The following is a 27106-nucleotide window of genomic DNA, read 5'->3' as shown; positions in this document are numbered from 1 at the left end:
TTCACTATGATTTGACTTCACCCCTGGAGGCACACTCCACTGCCTCTCGAGACAGACAGGTGCCAACAACAGCCATAAGCATTTAGAGGTTACAGCCTACTTTTTCAGCTGCAAAAGAGGAATGGGCAGCAGCATGTAGTGAAAGGCATTTAATGAGATGTTGTGTTGCAATGATACTAATTTTTAGAGGGGCACTACTGGGAGAGCGGGACCCAGGTGGCGCTGTGGGTTAAACCACTGAGCCTAGGGCTTGCCGATCAGAAGGTTGGCGGTTTGAATCCTTGTGACGGGGTGAGCTCCTGTTGCTTGGTCCCAGCTCCTGCCAACCTAGCAGTTTGAAAGCACGTCAAAGTGCAAGTAGATAAATAGGAACCGCTACAGCGGGAAGGTAAACAGCATTTCCATGTGCTGCTCTGGTTCGCCAGAAGCAGCTTTGTCATGCTGGCCACATGACCTGGAAGCTGTATGCCGGCTCCCTCGGCCAATAACACGAGATGAGCGCCGCAACCCCAGAGTCGGTCACGACTGGACCTAATGGTCAGGGGTCCCTTTACCTTAACTGGGAGAGCAAGTGAAATATTTGCAGATTGGATAATGGCAGAAGAATCCATAGTAGTTATTGAAGCCCTGGTTCATAGCACCGATTATTATACAAGCACCTGCTCTTCCAGCTGTTCCTGAGCAGCATCTCAGTGCCTTGTCCATTTGCCTGGATTATCTCCCCAGAGCTTGGATGGGATAGCTATCTATTATTTCACATCTCTGTTCTGATTCTACCTGAAGGCATCACAGTTATTCAGCAAAGAACTGGGACTACAGATGATTAGCTCGGGCAGCCTTGGTACGAGGAAGAGTGAAGTGCCAAGCTGGGCAAGAAAGTCTGAGGTTGTAGGTGTGGGGGTGCCTTATTTTTATTTAGTCATTAATGTCCCTAGATGTAAGAAGTTCTGTTTTGATGTCTCAGCTGAACCTTAGAAGATTAAAAGCATTTTGATCGTGCTTTTTGCAGCCAACGTTAAACATTATTGTTCCCATGAAGTCAGAGTGTAGGTGTTTGTGTGTGTGTGGAGGAGAGTGAAATTAAGAAAAGAGCATTCGGTAGCAGGTAAAAACAATGAACATAATCATAAAATTATATAGCTCTTTGCAAACTTCTCTGTACAGGCAGTGTAACGTGACCGACACTGCAGCTTGTCTACTTAAGATTCAAGACATGGCGGTGTGATGTTCATTGTGTTTTTCATGCATTATAACAACAACAACAACAACAACAGTAATAATTTCATTAGGATAAGTCATAGATGCTCTATCATGCCAAGCAGCTATGTGTTCAGAGAATGGCTGCGGGGACTGTCAAAATCTTTCCATGCCAGCATTCATCTGTTCATAATTGTCTGCTTTTCTCCCCACAGGGTTTTTTTTCTCCCTTAAAAATAAAAGTAGCTTGAAAGGGACGTTATTAAGCAAATACTGTGTTTCTCCAAAAATAAGACACCGTCTTATATTTATTTTTCCTCAAAAAAAAAAAAAACACACACACAGTGGCTTATTTTCAGGGGGTGTCTTTTTATTATTATTAAGTATGGTACGGTTTAACCTACAAGGTTAAACTGCCTATCACTATGGCTTATTTTCGGGGTATGGCTTATTTTCGGGGTATGGCTTATTTTCGGAGAAACACAGTAATTCTGGCAAAGAAAGGGTTATGGCAGTAGCTCTTCCCAAACTTGTTGGCATCCGTTTATCTCGGGAGATAGTGGAGTAGTGCATCTTTGAAAAGGAAGTCAAAAACTGTTGGAATGGCTGTTGCTGTAGAGACCAATATGGGAGAGACATGTTTTGTTGCAGCTGGGGCAGATGAAGGTGTCTGATTGTGCTGCTGCAGATGCACCATGGAAGTTCTTCTTTCTGCACTCCTCCCGGCAGCCATTCCTCCTCTGGTTGTTGCTATGGATACACAGCCTGACTGCCTGTATCCAGACACTGGTCGTCTGCAAGGGATTCCCACATGGCAGGACTGATGTCCTCCCTGGAAACTCGAAATGCAAATGGTAGACCAGAGAGTCAGGAGGACTAGTCAAAACATTTGGGTGGGGAAATGAGTACAGAGAAAGATCCATAAACTCTCTCGCAGGTGCTGTCGGTGACCCAGGAATTCAGGGAACAGAATGGAAACCATGGTTCTCGCGGCCCTTCAGTACAAGTCATGGTTTATTGGTCTCCCCTGCCTCTATGAAAACATGCTATGATTGTGGTCATGTGCATGCAAGCAAAATCTGTAATGAGGAACCGAAGAAAGGTGAGCACTTTTAGGCCCCCTTGAACTGGTGTGGCTCCTGAAGCAAGCAATTTGAGCTGTTGATGAACCCTCAGAAACGGTGGGAAAGAAATGTGGATTGAAAGGGGAACACAAAATGGTGGGTCTTTTTTCAGTCTCTAACTAAACTGGATAAAAAACAGGGAGAAGAGGCAAGAGGGTAGGTTGGGGAAGGAAAGCTGATAGGAGTTGGAACAGTTGCACCAAGTCTCATGAAGACTGTCTACACAGGTTCTTGGAGAGAGAACTCTTAAAGGTTATTCCCCCCCCCCCAAAAAAAGTGTAGGGTTACCTAGAACAAAGGAATAGAACAGTGTCTAGGATACTTCTAAGTTTCCTGCCGCAAGGGACTAGGGGCTCTGTATAGATGGGACACGACTAAACGACTAAAGAGTCGGACATGACTAAATGACTAAACAATAGGTGGGTTTCATACACAACTGTGAATAGACACAATTGGACAGCATGGTCTACTTCCTGGACACTGTTCTATTCCTTTGTCCACACAGGTTTTTGGAGAGAGAACTCTTAAAGGTTTTTTTTTCCCAAGTGTAGGGTTACCTAGAACAAAGGAAGAGAACAGTGTCCAGAATACTTCTAAGTTTCCTGCTGCAAGCGACTAGGGGCTCTGTATAGGTGGGTTTCATTCACAACTGTGAATAGAAACAATTGGACAGCATGGTCCACTTCCTATACTGCTACCAGAGTTTTCTTGGTTCAATTTTATCACCAATGTTGTTTAGCATCTACATGAAACCTCTGAGTGGGGTCACCTGGAATTTGGGAGTACATTTGGAGTACCTGTGTGATCCTTGGATGAAAGGTGGTGTTGAAATTTAATTAATAAATAAACAACAACAACAATAGCAGCAGCAGCAACCCAAAGTGTGGCGTTTCCCTGCTTTTTGTTCTCCCTGAGGGCTATTGAGTGGCATAGCCTTTGCTTTGCTCAGTCATATCAAGGGGCAATGAGGCAGAGCAACTTGACAACAATACGTGCACAATCACAGTGTAGGACTCTGCCGTTTTTTCCATCCCCTGCTCCGCAGGAGAATCCTTTCATCAACGTACTCTTTAATCTTTTCTCAGAAATGACACACTCACAGAAATGGATCAAACAATGAGTAGTAATAAGAGAGGTTATAATAAGGATGCGTAAAATCCTGAGGTGGGATTCCATCATGAACTTGGCTTATTTTTCCAAGGGCCAGAGGGATGTTCTGGAAGCAAAGCAGATACAGTGGAACCTCTACTTACGAATTTAATCTGTTCCGGATGCACATTCGTATGCAGAAATATTTGTAAGTCGAAACACGGTTTACCATACGAATGCATTGGGAACGGATTAATTCGTTCCGGAGCCTCACCTCCCTCGCTGCCCTGCGCTCACCGCCACTGCTGGATCGAGCCCTCACCGCTGCTGCGAGGCTGGCCTTCTGCCGGCCTCGCGGGATCGGGCCCTTTCCGCCGCCGCAAGGCCGCCTCTCCTGCCCTTGGCTCCTCCGCCCGGAGCGCAGCCAGAGCTTCGCCCTCCGCCGTCAACGCCTCCCCAGCCTAGGCGCCTGCGCGGTACTGCTGGCCCTGCTGGGAGAGGCTCCGCATCGCCGCCGCCCGCACTGTGTCCGCGCGAGCCCAAGTCCCACACGGCCAGCCGCGGGTGCCCTGGCTCGGCCTCCGACGTAACCAGGACTGCAACTCCCATCACCCCACGGGGCAGCCCTTAACCTGCCTCTCTTTACAGAAAGATGTTCCCTTAACCTGCCTCTCTTTACAGAAGTAGAAACATGTTCTTTTCATGGATTTTTGGAAACCATTTTGCTTTTACTACAGTTTTTTTTTGTAATACTTTAGTTTAAATCTTCTCATTTGAATGTTTTTGTTTATAGTAAGATTAACTTTTTGTAAACCGTCTTGGGAACCTGTTTAAGGACAGGGTACAAATAAAATAAATCAAATGGTTCACTAATTTGGCTCCCATGGTTCCCACTTATTGTCCTTGCAGGATATTGTCCTTGCAGAGCCAATGACCTTTAAAATACTGGTTCGTTTGTTTTTTGCTTCTTCTTCTTTTTTTTAACAGCAGTCCTTTTCCCCTGTTTTTGCATGGTATCTCATTTCAAGCTTTTAAAATAGAATGATTGCAGACTTTGTCTGATTGCAGAGATTGTATTACGTTTTGTTCGACAAAGAAAGCTAAAAGATGCATACCTTCTTCCTTCACTTCAGAGTTTTGTAATTTAGATGTATGGAGGATGCAAAGTAGCTATGGTTTCGTGCCTGGACCACAAAGATCGATTGAACATGCTTAATTGGTCCTTATCTTGCAGTTACACTTAACACTTCTTTTGAGGAAGATTCTAAAAGGATACAGTTACTGACTTTCTAAAGTGCTCTAGGTGTAGTGTTACCCATTTCTCTTATCTCTTCCCCTGCCTCCTCCCCCAAAGTTGAGCACAGCATTTTACTTAGCAACTAATGAACACGTTAGTGATCGGTGTAGTCAGAAATTCAGGCCTCTGCAAAATGCTAACTCCACAAAGGTTAATAGCATTGCAAAGTAGACTCCTTTAAAAAAATAATCACCAAAATGGGATTTTAGTGGGTTAACACTCCAGAATAATGCATAAGGAAGAATGGGGGGAAATGTGTTGTGGCTGGTATTTGAATAGTTATTGAGGTGTCCAATAACTTAGACATTTTAACACAGTTTTATAACAGGAGCCTAACATTTGCAAGGCTAAGACTCGGCACACCTTTGGTAGCACAGAACTAGATGTGCTGTTTTTTGTTTTGTTTTTCTGATCTGGCCACTGTGTAATTCTTGTTTAAAAAGAAGAAGAATATCATTATGGCTCACTTCAGACACCACACCAAACTATGGTTAAGGAAGCTTAACTATGTTATAGTGCGATGTATGGCTTGGCAAACCCTGATTTGCAATTGGCCAGCAAACCAAAAATCAGAAACCATGCTTTGTGGTAACTATGACTTGGTGTGATGCCGAAATTGACAGCTCATAGTTTCAACCATCATTCTGCTTCCAGGAGCTGCTGGGCAGCCATAGAAACAGGAATGGACTTTTAAAGCTAGGCGATTTCTGCTTATGTAGCTGAAAATGAAAATTAGAAGCAGATCTGGACCTTGCCATATTCATTCATTCAATATCCCACTTTTCAGAGAGAGTTTTGTGGCTTGCCCTGTTGTACTTTTGGGATCTCTAGTCAACATCAGCAATTCCAGACAGGCTACAATTAGAGTCAATACATTTGAGAACTTTCTGTCTGTACCCATTTCTATCATTTAGTAGGAGTTTGGGGTGTTTCCTCTGGTAGTAGTTGGTGAAACTTAATTTTGCAAATTTCTTCAGTGAGGGTGTCTTAAAATATGTTTTGGGATGTGAGCAATTCAATTCTGTTATTATTTTTATTGGACAATGTTTAGCTTGGTAAGTCTATGTTTGATGAAGAAGCACAGAAACTGCTTTCGGAAAACCAAATAATTTTAATTTTAACCTTCTGAAAATGTCAGTTAATGCTAAATAATAATACATAAGTAAGTAATGATAATTTTAATATACGGTATAACTGCAATCATTTTTAATGATTTCTGTGCAATTTTACACACCTTTTACTTACCAAGCAAAACTAAATTACCGTATTTTTCCGTGTATACCAAGCCCCCATGAATAAGTCACCCCCTATTTTGGGTGACTCCAAATTGAGAAAATGGGGGGGGGGAGAGAGATTGTATCCGTGTATAAGACAACCCACAATTTTGAACATAATTTTTAAATTAAAAAAAACCCTCTAGTCTTATACATGGAAAAGTATGGTATATCAATTTAACAAAAATATCTTTTGAGTTCCCAAACCATGCTACAACATTTTAGCACCCCTCATTTGGGGAATTTGAGAGCTGAAAAATTCAACTCGCTCTACTCTGGCAGGCTTTATTTTCACATGGTGATTATTCTTTTAATGCGCCTATATGTACTGGAGCCGGCCCACTCATGGGGGCAGGATGAAGCTCCGGCCTCAGGCTCCACCCAACCAGCCACTTCTGTTGTCACCAACTAGAGCAGTGGTATCCAAACTTTTTTCAAAGAGGGCCATATTTGATGAAGTTTCAATTTAGGATTGAAGTTGTTGGGCTTTTTTACGATTTTACCCCAAAGTTGTTGAGCTTTATTTAGGGTTGACGTTGTTGAGCTTTTTTAGGATTGAAGTTGTCAAAGTTTTTGTTTTAGGATTTTGCCCCAGGGAATAAACTGCCACAAGGGCCAGATTAAACCGACTGGAGGGCCAGATTAAGCCCCCAAAGGGGACTTTGGATATGCCTGAACTAGAGTGAGGCATTCCGGTTCTCCCAAGCAGAGAAGCCAAGCCGCAATGCTTTGAGGAGCACCCTGTCTCCTGCAGGGCTCTGTGGGGAGCTTGGCAGTGGGGCAGGAGGCAGCAATGATAAACTTGATCTGATCCAGCAGAGCTACTTTATGCCCTGTGGTTAAGAGACTGGGAAATGTTATGTTTGTACTGGAGAAGTTTCTCTACCAGGCGAAAAATGCAGAAATTCTGCTCCACAGCAAAGAGCTGTTATCTACTTTGACAAGCTCTAAAGCTGCGCAACATTAGGGGGAGATTCCTTTTGTCTTCGTCTAAACTAGTAATTATTCTGACTCTGTCTTGATTTCTTCTCCTGTTCCGCAGCACCATCTCCAATCACAAATGTGAAAAAAGGGAAAGTCGGCAAAAATAGCATCTCCCTCTCTTGGCAGGAGCCAGAACGACCCAATGGCATCATCCTGGAGTATGAAATCAAATATTTTGAAAAGGTGTGATTGTCCGATTGCAACACTGCTCTAACTATCTTTGATTTCTGCCTTCCTCTGCTTGGTTAGAATGATCGTATCTGTTCAAAAGGGATGGAGTAATTTTTGTTTGTCACTCCATGTCAAATCAATTATACTGTGACTGATTAGGAAGCCTTGGTGTGTGTGTGTGTGTGTGTGTGCGCGCGCGCTTGTGTGCATACTTATTTTCCTTAGTGCATTGTTTCTGTTGAACAAATACATTAAGGTTGCTTGTCAGTTTCATGTCCGGTTTTATTTCACTAAAGTTAAGAAAACTGGCGGTGCAATCCTGTGCATGTCTACTCAGAAGTAAGCCCTACCAACTTACTCCTAGGTAAGTGTGTACAGGAACACAGCTTGATTAAACTGTGACTGAGGGATATACGGTAGATCGTATTCTTGTCGCTTTTCCAAAATGCCATGCAGTTATTATTATTAGGCACATTTAAATGTTCAACATACATCACATAGATGAACTTGTAATATAATCTTAATAAGCCTAGAGTACAATTAGCCACATCGGAGTGGAGGGTCTTTGTAGCTCGGTCTCTCAGAAACTGTCCTACAGCATACCAGCCCTGTGCTGACATTTGGGCTATTACTAGAATTTACTTTGCCCAAGTAGTTTAGTTTCAAAACACCAAATCAGTTACTTCTAGGGTTGCCAGACTCAATAGAGGACAGGGCTTCTGTGACTTTAATTGCCCTGCTCTCTTTTGAGTCTGGAAACCTTAAAGAGAAACCAGCAGAACCTTTGCTTGGAAATTAAATAAAATGTCTTCTGGTTTCTCTTTAAGGTTTCCAGACTCAAAAGAGAGCAGGGCAATTAAAGGCACAGAAGCCCTGTCCTCTATTGAGTCTGGCAACCCTAGATACTTCGTGCCACTTTTGCTGTTCCCGTTTCCCCTGAAATTCACAAAACAAAATACAACACGGGAATTGTATTTTGGTGAGGGTGCTGGGCTGGCCCAAGGCATTTTGGCATCTGAGGCAAACCACAAAATGGTGTTTCCCTCCATGCCAGGGAAGAAGGGGTGAGTGAAGATCTATATCAAGAACAAGGAGAGGAATACAGATCTACATCAGGAGCTTCAGTTCCTGTGGATCCTGCCACCTGAGGCAGTTGCTTCACCTTGCCTCATGGGTGGGCCGGCCCCAATGCTGAGACTTCTCTTTTAGAGATCCCTAAGCTGCCTCCTTCAGCTCACAGAGCCAGAGCTACAGTCCCTTGGGTTCCTTGGGAAGAAAAGATTGTTCTCAAACTAGTTTAACTACATGGCACAGATATGCCCAGAGGTAGGCAACCTGAAGCCTACTGGGGTCATTGAGTTCAGTTACAACTAACTCGGTGTTGAATTGTGGTGCATGAAAAATCAAAACGAGGGTTAGGCTTACATGAAATAATAAATGAAGGACAGAGGAGAGATCAAGTGAAACAAGCAGACTGCCCCCCACCCCCAGGTAGCTTTACTCCAAAATGGAGGACAAAAAATCCCTTTTAACTCCTCTATCAACGACTCAGCCATGCTGTTTAGCAGTTTGTCACCCACTGCTCCACAGCCTGAAATCCTGATAATTCTTGACAGGGAAGTTTCCCATAGATTTGGGGGCTCTGAATTACCTACTCTTTTTCCTAGAGCAGGCATGTCCAACAGGTAGATCATGATCTACCAGTAGATCACTGGACGTCTGTGGTAGATCACTGGCTCTCCCCCAAAAGCTGAACGACTTTGGCTCCCCTAAAAAAAGCTCAACATTTTGGCCCTTCACCCCCCCCCCAAAAGGCCTTCCCTCTTCCCTAATAAAAGCTCAACAACTTTGACATGACCCCCCAAAAATGGTGTAGATCACTGCCAGTCTTTAACTCTGTAAGTAGATCACAGTCTCTTGGGAGTTGGCCACCCCTGTCCTAGAGCATCGCTAGTATGTTAGGAATACTCTTCTGTCTTCTGTTGTTGTTTTCATTTCTGAACTCTGTTCAGACAGCTCGGAATGCAAAAAGCACTAAACATCATTTGTGTGCAGGCTGTGGTGGTTGTCAGAGAAAAAAGGTGGAAGAGACGGGGAGAGTCGGAAATGGGTTCTCTTGGCAGCAGGCGGGGAAAGAAGAGGCCGGCAGGCTTGAGGGGACAACATACAGATAAAATGCATAGGCTAAATCTGTTACAAACACCTGGGTAACTGCCATTGAGAATGGAAGGCTTCACAACCTAAGAACACAAAAGAGCTTGCTGGATCACGCCAATGTCCCATCAAGTTCACCATCCTCTTTGCAAACCAGATACCTGTGGAAAGCACACAAGCAGATTTAGGGCTTCAGGATTAATTCATTTGTTCTTCCGAGGGAAGAGTGAGCCTGTTTTCCTTCATAATAATGTCTTACAAAGCACACTGATAAGAGCTACTGAGCGAACGTTTTGAATAAATTAATATAATCATATACTTGCTCACATACAAAGTGCAGAATCCAGATGACGTACTTGAATTGCCTTTTTTTGTGAGCGGGGTGGGGCGCACGCGTGAAGCAAACTCGTTTAAATTTAGTGAAATAAAACCTGCATGCTTCATTTTGTTTTTATTGCATCCATTTGGCTTGATAGTTAATATAAATGATCTTTCACACACACAAACAGCCTGCTCAAAACAGCAGCAGGATTGCAGTTCAGTCTTAATTCCTGTTTGCAACCATGTTCAACCGAATGTCAACATCACGAGAAGTAATAAGCCCTCTTAAGGTGTTCAGTTTGTGCGTGTAAGGGCTGAGCTACAGAGGCGCACTCACAAGCCCTGTTCTCACCTGTGCTCATTCCACCCCAATCTTCATGCACTGTGCAGATGTATCTGAAGGGGGTTTGCAACCATGTTCAACCGAATGTGCTTACATGTCTCCCTGCATGGAGAGGGCTGTAGCTCAATTCTGCCCCACCTAGTTCTGTTACGGCCAGTTCTGGGTGCCACACTTTAAGGAGGACATGGACAAACTGGAGCATTTGCAATGGAGGGAGGCCAGGGTGATGAAGGATCTAAGTGAAACCAAGACCCACACTTAAAAGATCTGAGCCTATTATAGCCTGGAGAATAGAAAGTTAAGGGGAGAAGCAATAGCAGCCTTCAGATATCTGAAGATTTGTCCTGCAGAAGATGGAGCACACTTTGTTGCTACAGAGGAAACAACAACAACATATTATTTATACCCTGCCCATCTGGCTGGGTTTCCCCAGCCACTCTTGGCGGTTTCCAACAAAATATTAAAATACAATGGTCTGTTAAATATTAAAAGCTTCCCTAAACATTAAAAGCTTCCCTAAAGTATCAGAAGCAGTGCCAGATTTACATATAAGCTAAACAAGCTATAGTTTAGGGTCCCACTCTCTTGGGGCCCCCAAAAAAAATTAAAGGAAAAAAACCCTGGATGTACATTTAGGGGTGCCAGACTCAATAGAGGACAGGACTTCTGTGCCTTTAATTGCCCTGCTCTCTTTTGAGTCTGGAAACCTTAAAGAGAAACCAGCAGACCCTTTCCAAGCTCAAAAGAGATCAGGGCAATTAAAGGCACAGAAGTCAGGCAACCCTATGTACATTTCCAAAATATAAGATAAAAAACAAATAAAATAAAACCTACCTACACTTAGAGCTTAATAATTATTTCACTATTAATATAAAGGTAAAGGTAAAGGGACCCCTGACCATTAGGTCCAGTCGTGACCGACTCTGGGGTTGCAGCACTCATCTCGCGTTATTGGCCGAGGGAGCCGGCGTACAGCTTCCAGGTCATGTGGCCAGCATGACAAAGCTGCTTCTGGAGAACCAGAGCAGCACACGGAAACACTGTTTGCCTTCCCTCCGGAGCAGTACCTATTTATCTATTTGCACTTTAATGTGCTTTTGAACTGCTAGGTTGGCAGGAGCTGGGACCGAGCAACGGGAGCTCGCCCGGTTGCGGGGATTCAAACCACTGACCTTCTGATCGGCAAGCCCTAGGCCAGGCATCCCCAAACTGCGGCCCTCCAGATGTTTTGGCCTACAACTCCCATGATCCCTAGTTAAGGGACAAAACATCTGGAGGGCCCAAGTTTGGGGATGCCTGCCCTAGGCTCTGTGGTTTAGACCACAATGCCACCCGTGCTATTAATATACTTCTTCTTAATTGTATTTCACTATTAATATACTTCTTCTTAATGGTACAGTATTTCAGTTCAACAATCACTTTGATAAAATACATACTTTGTTATGTGCAAATGGCTTTAGATACCTATTAGTTCCATAAATGACCATATAGCATATATCAGGCATCCCCAAACTCCGGCCCTCCAGATGTTTTGGACTACAATCCCCATCATCCCTGACCACTGGTCCTGTTAGCTAGGGATCATGGGAGTTGTAGGCCAAAACATCTGGAGGGCCACAGTTTGGGGATGCCTGGCATATATTCAACACAAAAAGCAGCAATTTGTTGCTGACAAAGGACAGCTGGACATATAAAGGGTCCCATCACCCTAGGGCCTCATCAAACCTGCCAGGGAAGCACATTTCAGCTAAAGACAGAATAAACTTTCATTTTTAATGGTACAACCTCATTTGACAAGTGAACAGACTGCCTCACAAAGTGGTGGGCTCCCCTTCACTTCAGATTTGACAGCCGCCTGCCAAACACGCAGTTGCATCTTGCACTGAATATGGGGTTGTAGTGGCTGACCTTCGAGCTCCCTTCTATTCTCACATCTGTTAAATATAAAAGTGAGTATTCATTTACTCCCCTTCTTATATGGAGGGCCGCAGGTGTGATGCGCCTGCTCCAGAGTTGAGAGATCAAGTGCAGACTCACTTTCTTCATTCCTCCCCTTCCATGGTTTGGGGTTAAATATGTGCATCAAGGAGTTCGAGTCAGATGGAGTTCATTCTTAACCAGGGCTTGGAGCCAGTTTACAGGCTCTGGTGTAAGCAGACCAACAATAGCATAAATCTTTGGCAGATGCAACTTTACCCCGTGTTTCGCACTCAGAGACGAAGGGAGACAAGCAAGCGCACAGCCTGCTCTCAGTCTCTTAAGTGTGGTTAAGAGATCGCAGACATTGTGTTGACAGCAGCCTAGCGTTTCTGCTGTACAGTAATAGCCACCCAGCTTGTGCCTGCTATTTATAAGATTTCCCTTTCTATGTCTGTGTGTATGTGTGTGCGGGTGTGTGTATTCATGCGTGCGTGCGCCAAAAAGGATCAAGAGACCAGCTACACTATCATCAAATCCAAGGAAACGAAAATTACCGCAGATGGCCTGAAACCCGCTTCAGCATATGTCTTCCAGATCCGAGCACGGACCGCAGCAGGGTACGGCGGCTTCAGCCGAAGATTTGAGTTTGAAACCAGCCCAGTGTGTAAGTCATTTTAATTACTGTCTGCCCATGTCTCTGTAATGGTTAATAGGAAAGAGTCAGTAGATCGATATCTTTGCAGGGGACACGTCAGCCTCCATCTCCTCCCTCTCCTCCCTCTGTCTCCCCGGAGCCCTTTGTGGCCTTGTGTGTTCAGACACATCATTCATAAGCGTGGTGAGGGAAGGCTTAGCACATATTTCACTGGCTTGTTTCTCCTCTCCAGAATTCCAAACTTAAATCTTCTCTGAAGTCTGAATGCTGAAGAACCTCTTCTTTTATCGTCGCCCTCTTCCCCAAGATATACTGAAATGTAACAATCTTCTCTCTTACATAATAATAATAGTATAATAATAATTTATTATTTATACCCCGCCCATCTGGCTGGGTTTCCCCAGCCACTCTGGGCGGCTTCCAACAGAAAAATAAAACACAGTGATCTATTAAACATTAAAAGCCTCCCTAAACATGGCTGCCTTCAGATGTCTTCTAAAAGTCTGGTAGTTGTATTTCTCTTTGACATCTGATGGGAGGGCAGGCGCCACTACCGAGAAGGCCCTCTGCCTAGTTCCCTGCAACTTGGCTTCTCGCAACAAGGGAACCGCCAAAAGGCCCTCTGTGCTGGACCTCAGTGTCCGGGCAGAGCGATGGAGGTGGAGACGCTCCTTCAGGTATACTGGACCGAGGCCGTTTAGGGCTTTAAAGGTCAGCACCCACACTTTGAACTGTGCTCGGAAACGTACTGGGAGCCAATGTAGATCTTTCAAGACCGGTGTTATGTGGTCTCGGCGGCCGCTCCCAGTCTCATATTGTTCAGGTCCTTGTTTTTTTTTGTTTTAAAATACCTATGGAATGTTAATAGGTAATAACACATCTGAAGAAGGCTAGTACTATACTGCCACAATCAGGGCTCCATTACCCTCTGCTAAAACTATGGTGGACAAACAGAACTTCAAACCTTCCACAGGTCACATGGCAGAAAACCTGAGTCCTCCTGGCTGTCTGATTCAATTGTGCCTATATAATGCATGCATTTTATCCCATTCACACATTATATATGGTGGTGTGTAAATATTTGATGTACATTTGGTGAAGCCATCCTAAAGTACGATAGCTCATTGGCAGAACAAATGCTTTGCAGACAGAAGGTCCTGGGTTCATTCCTCAACATCCTAAATTAGGGCTGGAAAGACTCCTGGCAGGAACCCTAGACAGATTCTGCCAGTCACTGTAAACCATGGGTAGGCAAACTAAGGCCCGGGGACCGGATCCAGCCCAATCACCTTCTAAATCCAGCCTGCGGACGGTCCGGGAATCAGCGTGTTTTTACATGAGTAAAATGTGTGGTTTTATTTAAAATGCATCTCTGGGTTATTTGTGGGGCATAGGAATTCGTTCATATTTTTTCCCCAAAATATAGTCCAGCCCCCCACAAGGTCTGAGGGACAGTGGACCGGCCCCCTGCTGAAACAGTTTGCTGACCCCTGCAACAATACAGAGCAAGATGGTCCAATGGTTGACTCAGTAGGTGGCTACTTCCTGTGTTTCTCAAAGGTTCTTGAATCTGGGTATAATGGTGGAAAGGAAATATACCGGATGATCTCAGTACTGAGCTGTGGCAAGAGACTAATCTTGGACATTCCTAAGAGGAGCACTTCCAAGTGAACAGTTTTTTTTAACTGCTCTCCAAATGGGTTCCGTGTGTGTGTGTGTGTGTGTGTGTGTGTGTGTGTGTGTGTGTGTTTTAAAGGATTGTTGTCTTAATTACTCCATGAACATCTTGCATGGGTAACCGAAAAAGCCACCCACCGAAGACGTTTTTACTACATTGGTCCCTGAATTTACAGCCATTTGAATTTACAGCCATTTAAACATCTGAAAATGTAGGCTGCTTTCACTAAGAGCAGATCTACACTACAGACATTTAGATTAGGTTTTTACCATCTTAAGTGCTGTGGCTCCCACCCCACCCCCCAAAAAAACATTGGAACCTCATTTTGGAACTCCGGGGGTTTACTTGTGAAATTACCAGTTTAGATCTGTAATGTAGATATGCTCTGAATTTCTCTATCTGGTTCCCGTTGTATCCAAGCACTTTAGGTTGTTCAGAGTCACCCTTCAGATCACAACTGATGACCTTAATGTTTTGTTAAAACTAGAAGAAAGGGGAGATTGAATGGAATCTTTTGTTCTGCAGTTCGATTAAGGAGGAAAGATAGCATGTTACTGTTGACATATCTATTTACTACAAAGGAGGTGTGAAATCTGGGGAAAGGTCTAGCCAATGGCTAATGAGCTTGTTTGATTTAGGGAAATAGTTCTGATTTCCGAAACGCAGCTAGAGCTGTTGAAAGATTGCAAGAGAGATCACGCTCTGCAGCTTTTTTCCAAGGAGTTGGTATTTTTCTCTGTTTTCTGCTGGTTAAAAATATTAAATAAATAAAGGCTTCATCCTTCTAGATGAAAATAATGTGTTGTCAAACTGGTTTCTACTCACTCCGATAGTGGCATATATTATGGCATGTTGTGAGAGAATTCTCACAACAGTATAGACCTGGAGGCTATGATTCCACTTGTGCAAGCATGGAATCCAGTTTCTGATGTGAATTGTGTTAAAATTGTGTTAAAAGGTGTTTCTGGTAGTAATATTTTGAGAAGTGTGAATATGGCCAGGATCCGGAGAACTATGCATCTTATTCCAAAGAGATTTCCAGGCCTGGATTTCTCTAGCAGAAGTACCTTCATGACAGAGGGGAAAGCTGCTTTTCAAATTGAGGGGAGTTGCAAAAGCAGTTTACATTATAGCACAGATGAAGTAAGAAATGCTAAGAAATTCTGCTAATAATAATAATAATAATAATAATAATAATAATAATAATAATAATACCTTTAGTTTCAATGTACAACCTGCGAATGAAATCAACCGAGCCTGCCCCGCCAAACACTCAATCTTATTGCACTCTGTGTGCTTGTCGCACAACACACCAACCCCGAAAGTTGCACTACCGTATATTATTTTTTGTTAAGCAGCCTAACAGCCCACGGATAGAAGCTGTTTTTTTAGCCTGTTGGTATGACTGATTATACTTCTGTAGCTCCTGTCCGAGGGTAGAAGATTAGAGAGGTGCTGGCCAGGGTGTGAATCATCCCTGAGAATTTTTCTCGCTTTCCTAAGGCTTGTTTAGTTCAGTTCAAGCCTCTTGCCTAAGCAACTCTTAGGTCCTAGACCACATGCTAGATTTGTTTGCCTATGTCAATGATAGCCAACTTTTCCAACCATAATTTGATTAGGAACAAATGGCATCATATCTTGTCTTCAAAAGGAGAAAAAGCAGAAACATACCTACTCCATCCATCTTTGGGGAGTTGATTTATTGGTCCTTTATTTGGGTTGTTGGCTGTTGATGCTATTTCTAGTGAGGCTTTATTGGAGAGGCAAAACTTTTACAGATAGAAAAAAACAACTCCAGCTTCAATCCTGGGCACCTCCAGTTAAAGTTCCCAAGAAAGACCTCCAACCATAAATGTGAGGGGCAGCCTTTGCCATTTAGAGCAACTTGATAAGATGGAGACAATATCTGACTCAGTGTAAGGCAACTTGATATGCTGACATACAGTATGTTTGACTGATGTTCAATTCACGTGTATATCTCAAGAGTTTGAGCTATACAGGTTTTACATATGTGGTATATTATAGGCATAGATTATTTTTTCTGCATTCACATTTCTTATTTTATACTGCTTTGGGTTGTATACAACTTCTGTAAATAAACAAAAGTGTTTCATTGCTGTCCCCCATTAGGGCAGAAAATTACATATTACGAGGGAGGCTGGGCTGCTGCAGAAAACATTGCTATATTGTTGCCGCCCGTCTCCCCTTCCTGTAACAGCGAGTAACAATTCTAATTTCTGTAACGTCTAGTAATTCTGACTCCCAATTAGTCAAAAAAAACAAAAAAACTACAGTGGTACCTCTGGTTACAAACTTAATTCATTCTGGAGGTCTGTTCTTAAGCTGAAACCATTCTTATCCTGAGGCGTGCTTTCGCTAATGTATACAGTGCGCAATTTCAGTTTGCATCCTGGGGCAAAGTTTGCAAACAGGAGCAGCTACTTCTGGGTTAGCGGAGCTCGTAACCTGGAACGTTCGTAACCAGAAGCGTTTGTAACCAGAGGTACCACTGTAAAAGGTTCCTCCTCACCCCGCAAGCAAAAAGGTTGCTGAAACAAAGTTTTGGAGAAAACCAAGACTGGGTTTTTGTGCTGGACTGAGCATGTGGGTGCCCTCTTGAGCTAGCATTGGAACCTGCAGTTGGCGCTATGGTCTAAACCACTGAGCCTCTTGGGCTTGCTGATCAGAAGGTTGACAGTTCAAATCCACATAACGGGGTGAGCTCCCGTTGCTCTGTCCCAGCTCCTGCCTACCTAGCAGTTTGAAAGCACACCTGTGCAAGTAGATAAATAGGTACCACTGTGGCGAGAAGGTAAACAGCATTCTATTGCGCCAGAATGACCCAGAAAGCTGTCTGTCAACAAACGCTGGCACCCTCGGCCTGAAAGCAAGATGAGCACCCCCAACCCCATAGTCGTCTTTGACTGGACTTAACCGTCCAGGGGTCCTTTACCTTTACCTTACCTAGTAAACGCGGGTGGCATTATGGTCTAAACCACAGAGCCTATGGCTTGCCAGTCAGAAGGTTAGCAGTTTGAATCCACGTGACGGGGTGAGCTCCCGTTGTTTGTTCCCTGCTTCTGCCAACCTAGCAGTTTGAAAGCACGCCAAAGTGCAAGTAGATAAATAGGTACCGCTCTGGTGGGAAGGTAAAAGGCATTTCTGTGCGCTGTTCTGGTTCACCAGAAGCAGCTTAGTGATGCTAGCCACATGACCTGGAAGCTGTTTGCAGACAAACGCCAGCTCCATTGGCTAGTAAAGCTAGATGAGCGCTGCAACCCCAGAGTCGTCCGCGACTGGACTTAACAGTCAGGAGTCCCTTTACCTTTACCTATGTAGTAAAAATAATTAAGAGTCCTCAAGCCTTAAATCTTCCACTCCTTATTTAGCACATCTTACCCTGTGTCCTGAGAACATTCCGGTGTGCATTCCTACCTCACTGACAGCAGCCAGTTAACATCGGGTGGGAGTGGGGAATGTTCATTTTTAGGACAACAAGACCACAGAGTAAGATATACAGTACTGTATCAGGGACAGGCAGACTGAAGACTTGAAGATCTACTCTATTTCTTTTACTAAAGCTGCCAGCCAAAGCCAGGTTGAGGAGGACATATGCTATGAATCAAAAACAGCGATGTGATCTCCTGGTTGTTACAAAGAGTTCTGTGTATCAAACAGATCGCCCCCCCCCCCCAAGAAAATAGCATCAGTATACATGCACTAATCTAAACTTTTGGAGTAAATATACCTAGTTAAAGCATTTCCTTTTTCTATTCTGTTAAGTCACTATAATGAATAAAAATGTTCACTCTTTAGCCTATTGGCTTGGTTAAATTTCATTCGCCACTAATATTTATGCATTCGTGCCTGTTTAAATTTGTACAATTGACATGTTTATTACATTTCCATACAGTTTCTATTAAGGAAATATTTAGTGACAGGAAGAAAAATTCATTCGTTTCCCTTTTGAATAGAAATCCATTCTCTCCATTTGTTTTCTAAATTTAAATTTGCCAGCCTTTGATTGTTTGTCTTGAGTTCTTATAATCTGCTCCCTCTCTTTTTTTAATGCTGTCCGTTTTCTCATTTTCATTGCATGTTTCCTTTTTTAAAAATGAAATAGATTTTAAAGGAAAAGGAGACACAGGACGTGGAGTCAATGAGCAATCTATTAATAGAGAGAAGAGCTCTATGATGCAAACATTAATGTAATAAAAATGATCTATTTAATGTATTTTATATTGCATTAACCATTAATCATGTTCTATAAGTAGAAACAAAACCTTATTATAGTGCCAGATAAATCTCTTACTGTGAATTTTGGATACAGTGGAAAAGTTTCTAATTCAGAATAGTTCAGTAATCGTGTTTCAGGTTATTTATAAATAACCAGCTGGCATTTTGACACCATTGGTCTGTTGTCATCCTGACCTTAAACTTCTGAGCAGAAATACCCATAATAATGTTGTAAAGGTCTGCAATGTAAATCCGAGACATTGCCTAGATTGTTTTTTTTATGGGAACAGCCAATTATAATGAAATCTGTCTAAAGCTCCAATCCTATAATCACTTACCTGGGAATAAGCCCTTGGAACACAGTGGAACTTATTTCTGAGTAGACACGCATAGATTGCACAGTTAAGATGTTTTTCAGTTATTAATGAATTGCCTTTAGAAAACTCTCAGAAACAAGTAAATGCCGTTACAGTTACCAAATTGAATTTCTCTTCACTGGGAAAGAATTCTAGTTAGAGCAGAACGTTTTCTTGGGAATCAGAGGGAGAAGTAGAATCTGAAATGGGATTTTTGAGGGCTCCCCATCAACTTGTTGATAACTGCCTCTTGGAATTACATTCCTCCCAAGAGAATAAAACTGTCTCTATATCTGCAGCACTAATTAGAACTTTAATGGACCGTTTGCCATGTATCTGTATCCGTCCAATCGTTATGAAAGCATAACTATTGACTATCATTTAGTTCCATGCTGCTCAACTGATGATTTACTGATCAAATGTACCGTGTTTCATTTTTCATATCACACTAAGCCAAAGAATGGCTGGCCACAAATGTGTGAGTTCTGGGAGAGGAGGTCGTGACTTCTGCCCTACCTGGGGCTAAGCCATAGTTTGGCTGAGTGTGTCTCCCCAAGCCCGGCTCATGGTTTGTCTCACTCCGGACAAACCACAAGTGGTAAATCAAGAACAGACCTTAGTTATAGCTCATGGTTAGTCTGGAGCAAGACAAACCACAAGCCCAGGTTTGGACAGCATTCTAAGCCAAATCAGAGCTTAACTCGGGGTAGTGAGCCAGCAGTGGTCTCATTTCTGGGAACGTCCACATTCACACAAAGCCATGGTTTGGCTTAGTATTGCATGCAAATCAGGTCTCTGTGTGCACAAAACTTAAAGTCTGAACAAATGGAGTTTGAACTTTATAGTTTGAACAAACAGGGTTGCCATCAAACCTCATCTGAAGTTAAATTTCCAGGAAAATTAGGAAGTTCCTGCTTTGAGAGGAAACACAAAGACTTTCATTGCAAAGTTTCTCCGGGAAGCAGGGCAGGGTCCACACACCTCCATAACAGGCAAGATACAACTTGCACAAAATCAGTTCCTTACCTTTGCAGGCATGCTAAAACTAAAAACACAGGTTTGTCATTATTTTCTTTCCAAAATCGAAATAACAAAAAGCCAGGCGTGCTAAAGAATTACTTAAGCCATAGCTCCTCTCTATCAGGCTTGAAGCAAGGCCCTTCCTGGAGGTCGATGGCAGTTTTAACCTTAATCTCCCTTTTTGTCTCTTCTCCCAGCAGTAGCTGCATCCAGCGACCAGAGCCAGATCCCTATAATTGCTGTGTCTGTTACAGTGGGAGTGATCCTCTTGGCTGTTGTTATTGGTTTCCTTCTCAGCGGAAGGTAAGAGGCAAAAGCTTGTGGTTCTGTACTCAACACTTTTTTCCTCTGTCTGTATCCCCACCCTCCACGGAGCTCCCCTTTTACTTCAATCTAGCCAGCTGCATTTGGAACACGCTTCTTCACAAACTAGAGAAGATGGAAGCACTGTAGTCTATTAAACATGATATTCTCAGCGGTGGAGGAAGGGGGGGGTGCAGGTCGCCCTGGGTCTCACCACTGAGTGGGGGTGACAAAATGCCGGGCGGCACTCACCACAGGGCCTGCAGCGTGCCCGAGCCATACGTCTCTCCTGGGAGTGACGTGGTGGCTTGGGCGCCCGCAGGCTCCACACTATCCCAAACGGTCCGCCCACCACCTCCCCCTCAGCTTTAGGGCGGCTGAGTGGGAGGAGGCAGGCAGACTCCTTGGAGGCCCCGCGGAGCGTCCTGCCCTGGCTCGCCCCACCCCACAGGTGGCTGGCCCTACCCCTGGCACAGGGCACACACACCACCCCAGACGCCCGATCAGCTTGCTCCGCCGCTGGATATTCTCTCTGCTTCCCTAGGATGCTTGTCTCCATACAGAGGTGAGCACCTATTTTACTTTGCCTAGTCAGCAGAATGGCAATCTGCTCTCTGCACTATGGGCAAAATGTGGCCCCGACTCCCCATCAACTCGTCAGGAAAACCTTACCGTAGGTCTGGATTCGTGTATGGTTGTTATTGCACCGGAAGCTCCATCATATTGAGTTGAGCCATGGGGGACGAGAGAGGGAGATGGGAGGGAGTTAAGAATCGGAAAAAGACGAAAGCGGATCCATCTTTCATCGTGTTGAGGGGAGCGCGAGCCAACAGCTCTCCTTGTGTAGGTGAGGACACTGTAGCCAACACTTTCTGCAGGGTCCTGCTGTGAACCTGTCTTTCTTGTGCTGTTTTTGCTCTTCCAGTGAGTGTCTCTGCTGTAGTCTGCTCAGGAGTGGATTTTTGGTAATATGGTGCCCTGTGTAAGATCCAAAATTGCCCCCTCCCACCCAAAATAGTTCTAACTTTGAATAGGTACCCATGTTGTTGCTGTTGTTATCTTGCACCCCCTTGACTCGGTGCCCCGTACAGGGGAACCGCGCGCACCACCCTAAATCCAGCGCTGCTCTGCTTCTCCTGAACTGCGATGGGATAGAAAAAAGGATTGCAATTCAATGCTGGTTCTTGCTCCACCCGCCATCAACTTTGGCTCCACCCACCATTGGCTCTAATCTCACTCACTTTTCCTGTGGGTCACTGGCCCTTCATAGAAAAGTTTTCCCCATTCCTGGTTTAAACAAGCCACAGTTCTATGCGTTTGGACATCACAGGGAAGTGTAGTTTGTTTGGAAGTGACTTCCAATCCAAAAGAATTAAGAGAGGGGGAGCACACATGCTTGGAGCTCATCAAAGCTTGTTCATGTCACAGGAAACTGTGGTTTCACATAACATCTGAACCATGCCTTTTTCAGTGAAGATGGCTCTGGGGTGCTCAAAACTGTTAATAATCCACATCCACTGTTCCTAAAAAGCCCTTCAGGATTATTTGGCTTGTGTGATGGCTTCCCTTCATGAATTTCAAAACTTGGCTGGTGCTTTGAGTGCCTCTTCACAATCCAAACTAAAACAGATTTTTATTTTTATTTTTTAATTAAAAAAAACCCTCCAGCTTTTCCAGCTAGCTGCCAATTTGGGAATGAAAGCAAAGGGAAGCTGATTTAAGAGGCAGAAATTATTTTAGCCCTGCTGTGTTTGTCTTGGATATGATTTTGAACGAATTCGTGGAGTGTCTTAGCATGCTGTGGCAATACAAGGGTGGTTGTGCTTTTTATGCATTCTAAGCCAAGCTAAAGCCCTTCTCTAGATTCTGCTAATCATTTTGTGGGCATATTTTGAGCCCAGACTAGTGCTTAGCAGACACCATGGGGTTCAAGTTCTTTGTAATTATTTCTAGCAAGTATCAACACTTGGCTACAGCATCGCTGGGCTCAAGCACAGCCACAGCAGGGAGTTGCCGTGCCTTATCCAGGTGCTTTTGGTTTGGGTGAGGAAAGACCAATTTGCTAGAAACTCAGGCACAGGGGTAAATGGCTGTTCTGCTTACTGCGTCTTCCTGTATGGGATGATCTGATTCAATGCATGCAATTAAAAGCCTAACAGCCACTTTCTTCTTTATTTTGGAAACTGCTTCAGATGGGAGGCAGATTACATTGGGGTGGGGAGCAGGGTTATGAAGTATTCCCAAACCCTGGTGGGGGACACAGTACGCTCCTTCTGGGGCACAGTGTCCAGATTTGGTCCCCACCCTGCACTCAGCTCTCAGCCGTGGCTTCCAGAAGTTGTCAGCATGCAACAGCGGCCTCACCCTGGGAACGGCTTTGACTGGCTGGCTAAATCAGGTTAGGGTAGCTGAACGGTCTCAAACCTTCGCTAAATTAGGGGCTTCACCTGCATGCAGACACAGGCTCCGGCAGATTGAGCAGACACGACCAAGAGTGGGTCCAATGGTCAAGAAGGCAGTTTCTGCACGTTGCTGTAAAGGGAAGTGAGGGGCAGGTGGGGCTTGTCAACATGGGAAGATAGTTACTCTAGGAGAAGGAAAAGCCTGATCCCGAACCTTCGCTGCCTTGCAGTATACCTTCAGGAGAAGAGAAGGTTAAGGAGTAAACCCTACACAAATCTGGAATGCCTAAGACACTTGTATGCCACCTTCCAGTGACTCCTTCAGGCAAGCTGGTGCAAAATGTATTACTCTGCTTTCCTTTGGACCACAACAGTGAGGCCAAGAGGGGGGTCTTTTATGGGCAGCCCATGGACTGCAAGAAGATCAAACCTATCCATTCTGAAGGAAATCAGCCCTGAGTGCTCACTTGAAGGACAGATCGTGAAGCTGAGGCTCCAATACTTTGGTCACCTCATGAGAAGAGAAGAATCCTTGGAAAAGACCTTGATGTTGGGAAAGATTGAGGGCACTAGGAGAAGGGGACGACAGAGGACAAGATGGTTGGACAGTGTTCTCGAAGCTACGAACATGAGTCTGACCAAACTGCGGGAGGCAGTGCAAGACAGGAGTGCCTGGAGTGCTATGGTCCATGGGGTCACGAAGAGTCGGACACGACTAAACGACTAAACAACAACAACATTATTATTATTATTTTTATTTATATTTATTTATTTATTTATTTATTTAAAGATATTATGTATACAAAGGCGGAGTTCAGGGCTACAAGACTAGAAAGATTTAAAAACTAGCAAAAAGCTAGGGTAGGACATAGAAGGACGATTTCTGCAGAAAAGGGAACAAATAATGGCTATTCTTCCTGACAAAGGGGGGTGTCCTTGTATTTCAATACTAATTGGTACACACAGGAACACAGGGCTGTCACTAGCCAATTGATTGGTGATACGTCTTCACCGAATGAAGCATCAAGGAGGATTTGACTTTAGTGCTTTCAAGAGTTCCCAGGCAAGAGTATGGAGGGCTGGGACATTCTGCTTCCCATTTCAAGAGAGACCGTCTAAGGGATTTATAAAACACATTCTGCCCTAATTTGTTAGCCATTGCCAGCTAACATTTCTAGAGAAAACTGAGACTTTGATTCAAAGCGATAGTGTGAGGACCCAAAACAGAGGCTGGAATGTGCTCTTTTCTTACCTGTATTTGTGGCGTTCCATGAATTGTTTCTCACCGGCAACTGAGTGTGTGATTCTGCCAGCTCCTTCCTTGGCTACATGCCATCACCTGAGCTTTGCCAGAGTTGAGCCCAGAACAATTTCATATGGCCCAACTCAGTCTATTAAAATATTAAGATAGATGAGACTGCAGTTGTGCTGGTTTCTCTTGCTAAGGAACAAATTCCCAGCTTGTTAGCTGCAAATTCAGACCTCACCTCAGCCAAATCAAACCTCACAAATCGATGCTAGGTAGTCTTTACAGATATCAGGGCCCATATAGAGAGATGTTTCCCCTCTTACATAATTCCAAACCAGGGTCATCTAATGAGACGGAATATTGGAAGATTCAGGACAAGCAAAATAAAGCACTTCTTCACCAGTTGCATAGTTAAAATATGGAATTTACTTCCGCAATAGGTAGCGATGGTTGGCAATTTAGATGGCCTTAAAAGGAGATTAGACAAATTCATGGAGGATAGGGGATGTCACTGGCCATTGTTGTACCGCCAGTATTGCAGGTGCTGTGCCTCCGAGACATGTGAGTGGGGAGCATGCAGTTGTAGGTTTGATGAGGCCCTAAGCTACTGAAAGACGGACACGGGTGGCGCTGTGGGTTAAACCACAAAGCCTAGGGCTTGCCAATCAGAAGGTTGGCGCTTTGAATCCCTGTGACGGGGTGAGCTCCCGTTGCTCGGTCCCAGCTCCTGCCAACCTAGCAGTTCGAAAGCACATCAAAGTGCAAGTAGATAAATAGGTACCGCTCCGGCGGGAAGGTAAACGCCGTTTCCATGTGCTGCTCTGGTTCGCCAGAAGCGGCTTTGTCATGCTGGCCACATGAACTGGAAGCTGTACGCCGGCTCCCTCGGCCAATAATGCGAGATGAGCACCGCAACCCCAGAGTTGGTCACGACTGGACCTAATGGTCAGGGGTCCCTTTACCTTTAAGCTACTGAAGGTAATGGGGCTCTTTATATGTCCAGCTGTCCTTTGTCAACAGCAAATTGTCACAGTTTTTTGTGTTGAATGTATGCTACATGGCAAATTATGGACCTAATAGGTATTGAAAGCCATTTGCACATAACAAATAGGAGCCTACACAACACAAAAATTGTTGCTGTATGTAGGTTTTATTTTATTTGTTTTTTATCTTATATTTTGGAAATGTCCATCCAGTGTTTTTTTTCTTTAATTTTTTTGGGGGCCCCAAGAGAGTGGGGCCCTAAGCTATAGCTTGTTTAAAGGTAAAGGACCCCTGACAGTTAAGTCCAGTTGCAAACAACTCTGGGGTTGCGGCGCTCGTCTCACTTTACTGGCCAAGGGAGCCAGCGTTTGTCCACAGACAGTTCTTCAGGTCATGTGGCCAGCATGACAAAGCCACTTCTGGTGAAATCAGAGCAGCACACAGAAACGCCGTTTACCTTCCCGCCGGAGCGGTCCCTATTTATCTACTTGCACTTTTGGGGGTGCTTTTGAACTGCGAGGTTGGCAGGAGCTGGGACCGAGCAACAGGAGCTCACCCCGCCGTGGGGATTCGAACCGCTGACCTTCTGATCAGCAAGCCCAAGAGGCTTAGTGGTTTAGACCATAGTGCCACCCGCATCCTGATAGCTTGTTTAGTTGATACATAAATCTGGCACTGGGTATGCTGAACCCCTCTCTCTGGTAGGAGTGTTTTGGTTTGTTTTAAATGTGCAAAGTGTTCAGATACCTGGGGTGCTTTTTAATATTATTTCAGTGGTACCTCTTGTTGCGAATGGGATCCTTTCCAGAGGCCTGTTCGCAATATGAAAAGGCCGCATCTGCGCACGTGCGTGGCACAATGTGGTGCTTCTGCGCATGTGCAAAGCGCAGTTTAGCACTTCTGCACATGCACACAAGTTACGGACGTGTTGTTCTGGGACTTCCGGGTTTGGTGCGTCCGTAACCTGAAAAGACGCAACTTGCAGCGGGCGTATCATGAGGTATGACTGTATTATTATACTTCTCTGATCTGGATTCTCGTCTTATAAGCATATCAGTAAAGAGCTCACCCAATGGAAACCTTTATCATCCATTACCGTACTATATGAATCATTTTCTAGTGTAGTCTTGCAAAAACCAGTTACGTTGGGTTTTGTGCGTGGCTCATGCCATCCGTTCACCAATAAGATTTGTCATTCTCCCATCAGCCCATTTTCTCTCTTATAAATTTGTTAGAGGAGCACTTTTACAGCCTCAGTTTTACGATGCATGCAATAAATATTTCACTAGGTGATTGCCAGTGTGCAAGTAGGTTTGTTACCAGATGAAATGCCGCAGGAATATTTAGAATGGAAATGCCACTCTCCTGTTTTACATTTATTGACCAACATTGACCTGTGTCCTGGGCTTCATTTCCCCCTTCCAGTATGATGGGAATAAGAGGCATAAATTTTCAGGGGAATAAGTCGTTTCCAAGGTATTGAAATCATCAGCCAACTACAATGCCGCATCTGATGTACTGTTTTTTTTATCAGCTGAAGAACTCATTCAGTTTATTTTAGATAAGCCAAGCCTTAATGCTTGATATGTTCTGCAATGACTGATATAGTACACTTAAATCTTGGCATTTGGTAATACAGCAATAGGTGTAAATGTTCCCTTGTAGGACAATTTTATTTCCTGAAGTGTGCATAAAACAAATAGGAAGGCTTGTCACCATCCTTTAGATTACATTTCTTGCCATTGACAATATAAAGGAATGGCTGTATTACATGCCTCTGCTTGTAAAGAACACTTTAGGTAAAGGTGAAGGGACCCCTGACCATTAGGTCCAGTCGTGACCGACTCTGGGGTTGCAGCGCTCATCTAGCATTAGTGGCCGAGGGAGCCGGCGTACAGCTTCCAGGTCATGTGGCCAGCATGACAAAGCCGCTTCTGGCAAACCAGAGCAGCACATGGAAACGCCGTTTACCTTCCCGCTATAGCGGTTCCTATTTATCTACTTGCTTTTGACGTGCTTTCGAACTGCTAGGTTGGCAGGAGCTGGGACCAAGCAACAGGAGCTCACCCCGTCACGGGGATTCGAAAAACCGACCTTCTGATCAGCAAGCCCTAGGCTCAGTGGTTTAGCCCACAGTGCCACCTGGGTCCCCAAAGAACACTTTACTAATCAGTTATTAGGATCAAACAAGCCTCTTTCAAGAATTCTTGGTCCCCTTTAAGGAGGGCTATTGAGACCCCAAATCCTACCACGATTTTCCTGAATCCTCTTTCTTTTTCTGAATTAAAAGGGGGCTGTGGATAGCAGATCCCGCAGAACTCCAAGTACAGATGATGCCAATATTTAATC

At 44.2% G+C, this 27106-nt stretch overlaps 1 protein-coding gene across 2 annotated transcripts in view; it reads left to right on the top strand.

The window, feature by feature from the left end:
- EPHA5 (EPH receptor A5) overlaps positions 1 to 27106 on the top strand; it is a 227078-nt gene that overhangs the window by 163380 nt on the left and 36592 nt on the right. For both annotated transcript variants that reach the window (XM_060282232.2, XM_035135822.3), the window contains exons 6-8: positions 7024 to 7148; positions 12379 to 12538; positions 20020 to 20122. In XM_060282232.2, the coding sequence (XP_060138215.2) occupies positions 7024 to 7148; positions 12379 to 12538; positions 20020 to 20122 (388 nt within the window). The remainder of the gene's footprint in view (positions 1 to 7023; positions 7149 to 12378; positions 12539 to 20019; positions 20123 to 27106) is intronic.

This window comes from Zootoca vivipara, chromosome 12, assembly GCF_965207765.1.
Source record: "Zootoca vivipara chromosome 12, rZooViv2.hap1.1, whole genome shotgun sequence".
Lineage (NCBI taxonomy): Eukaryota > Metazoa > Chordata > Lepidosauria > Squamata > Lacertidae > Zootoca > Zootoca vivipara.
Note: the sequence above shows the minus strand (reverse complement) of the source record. Positions and strands in the feature narration are given on the sequence as shown.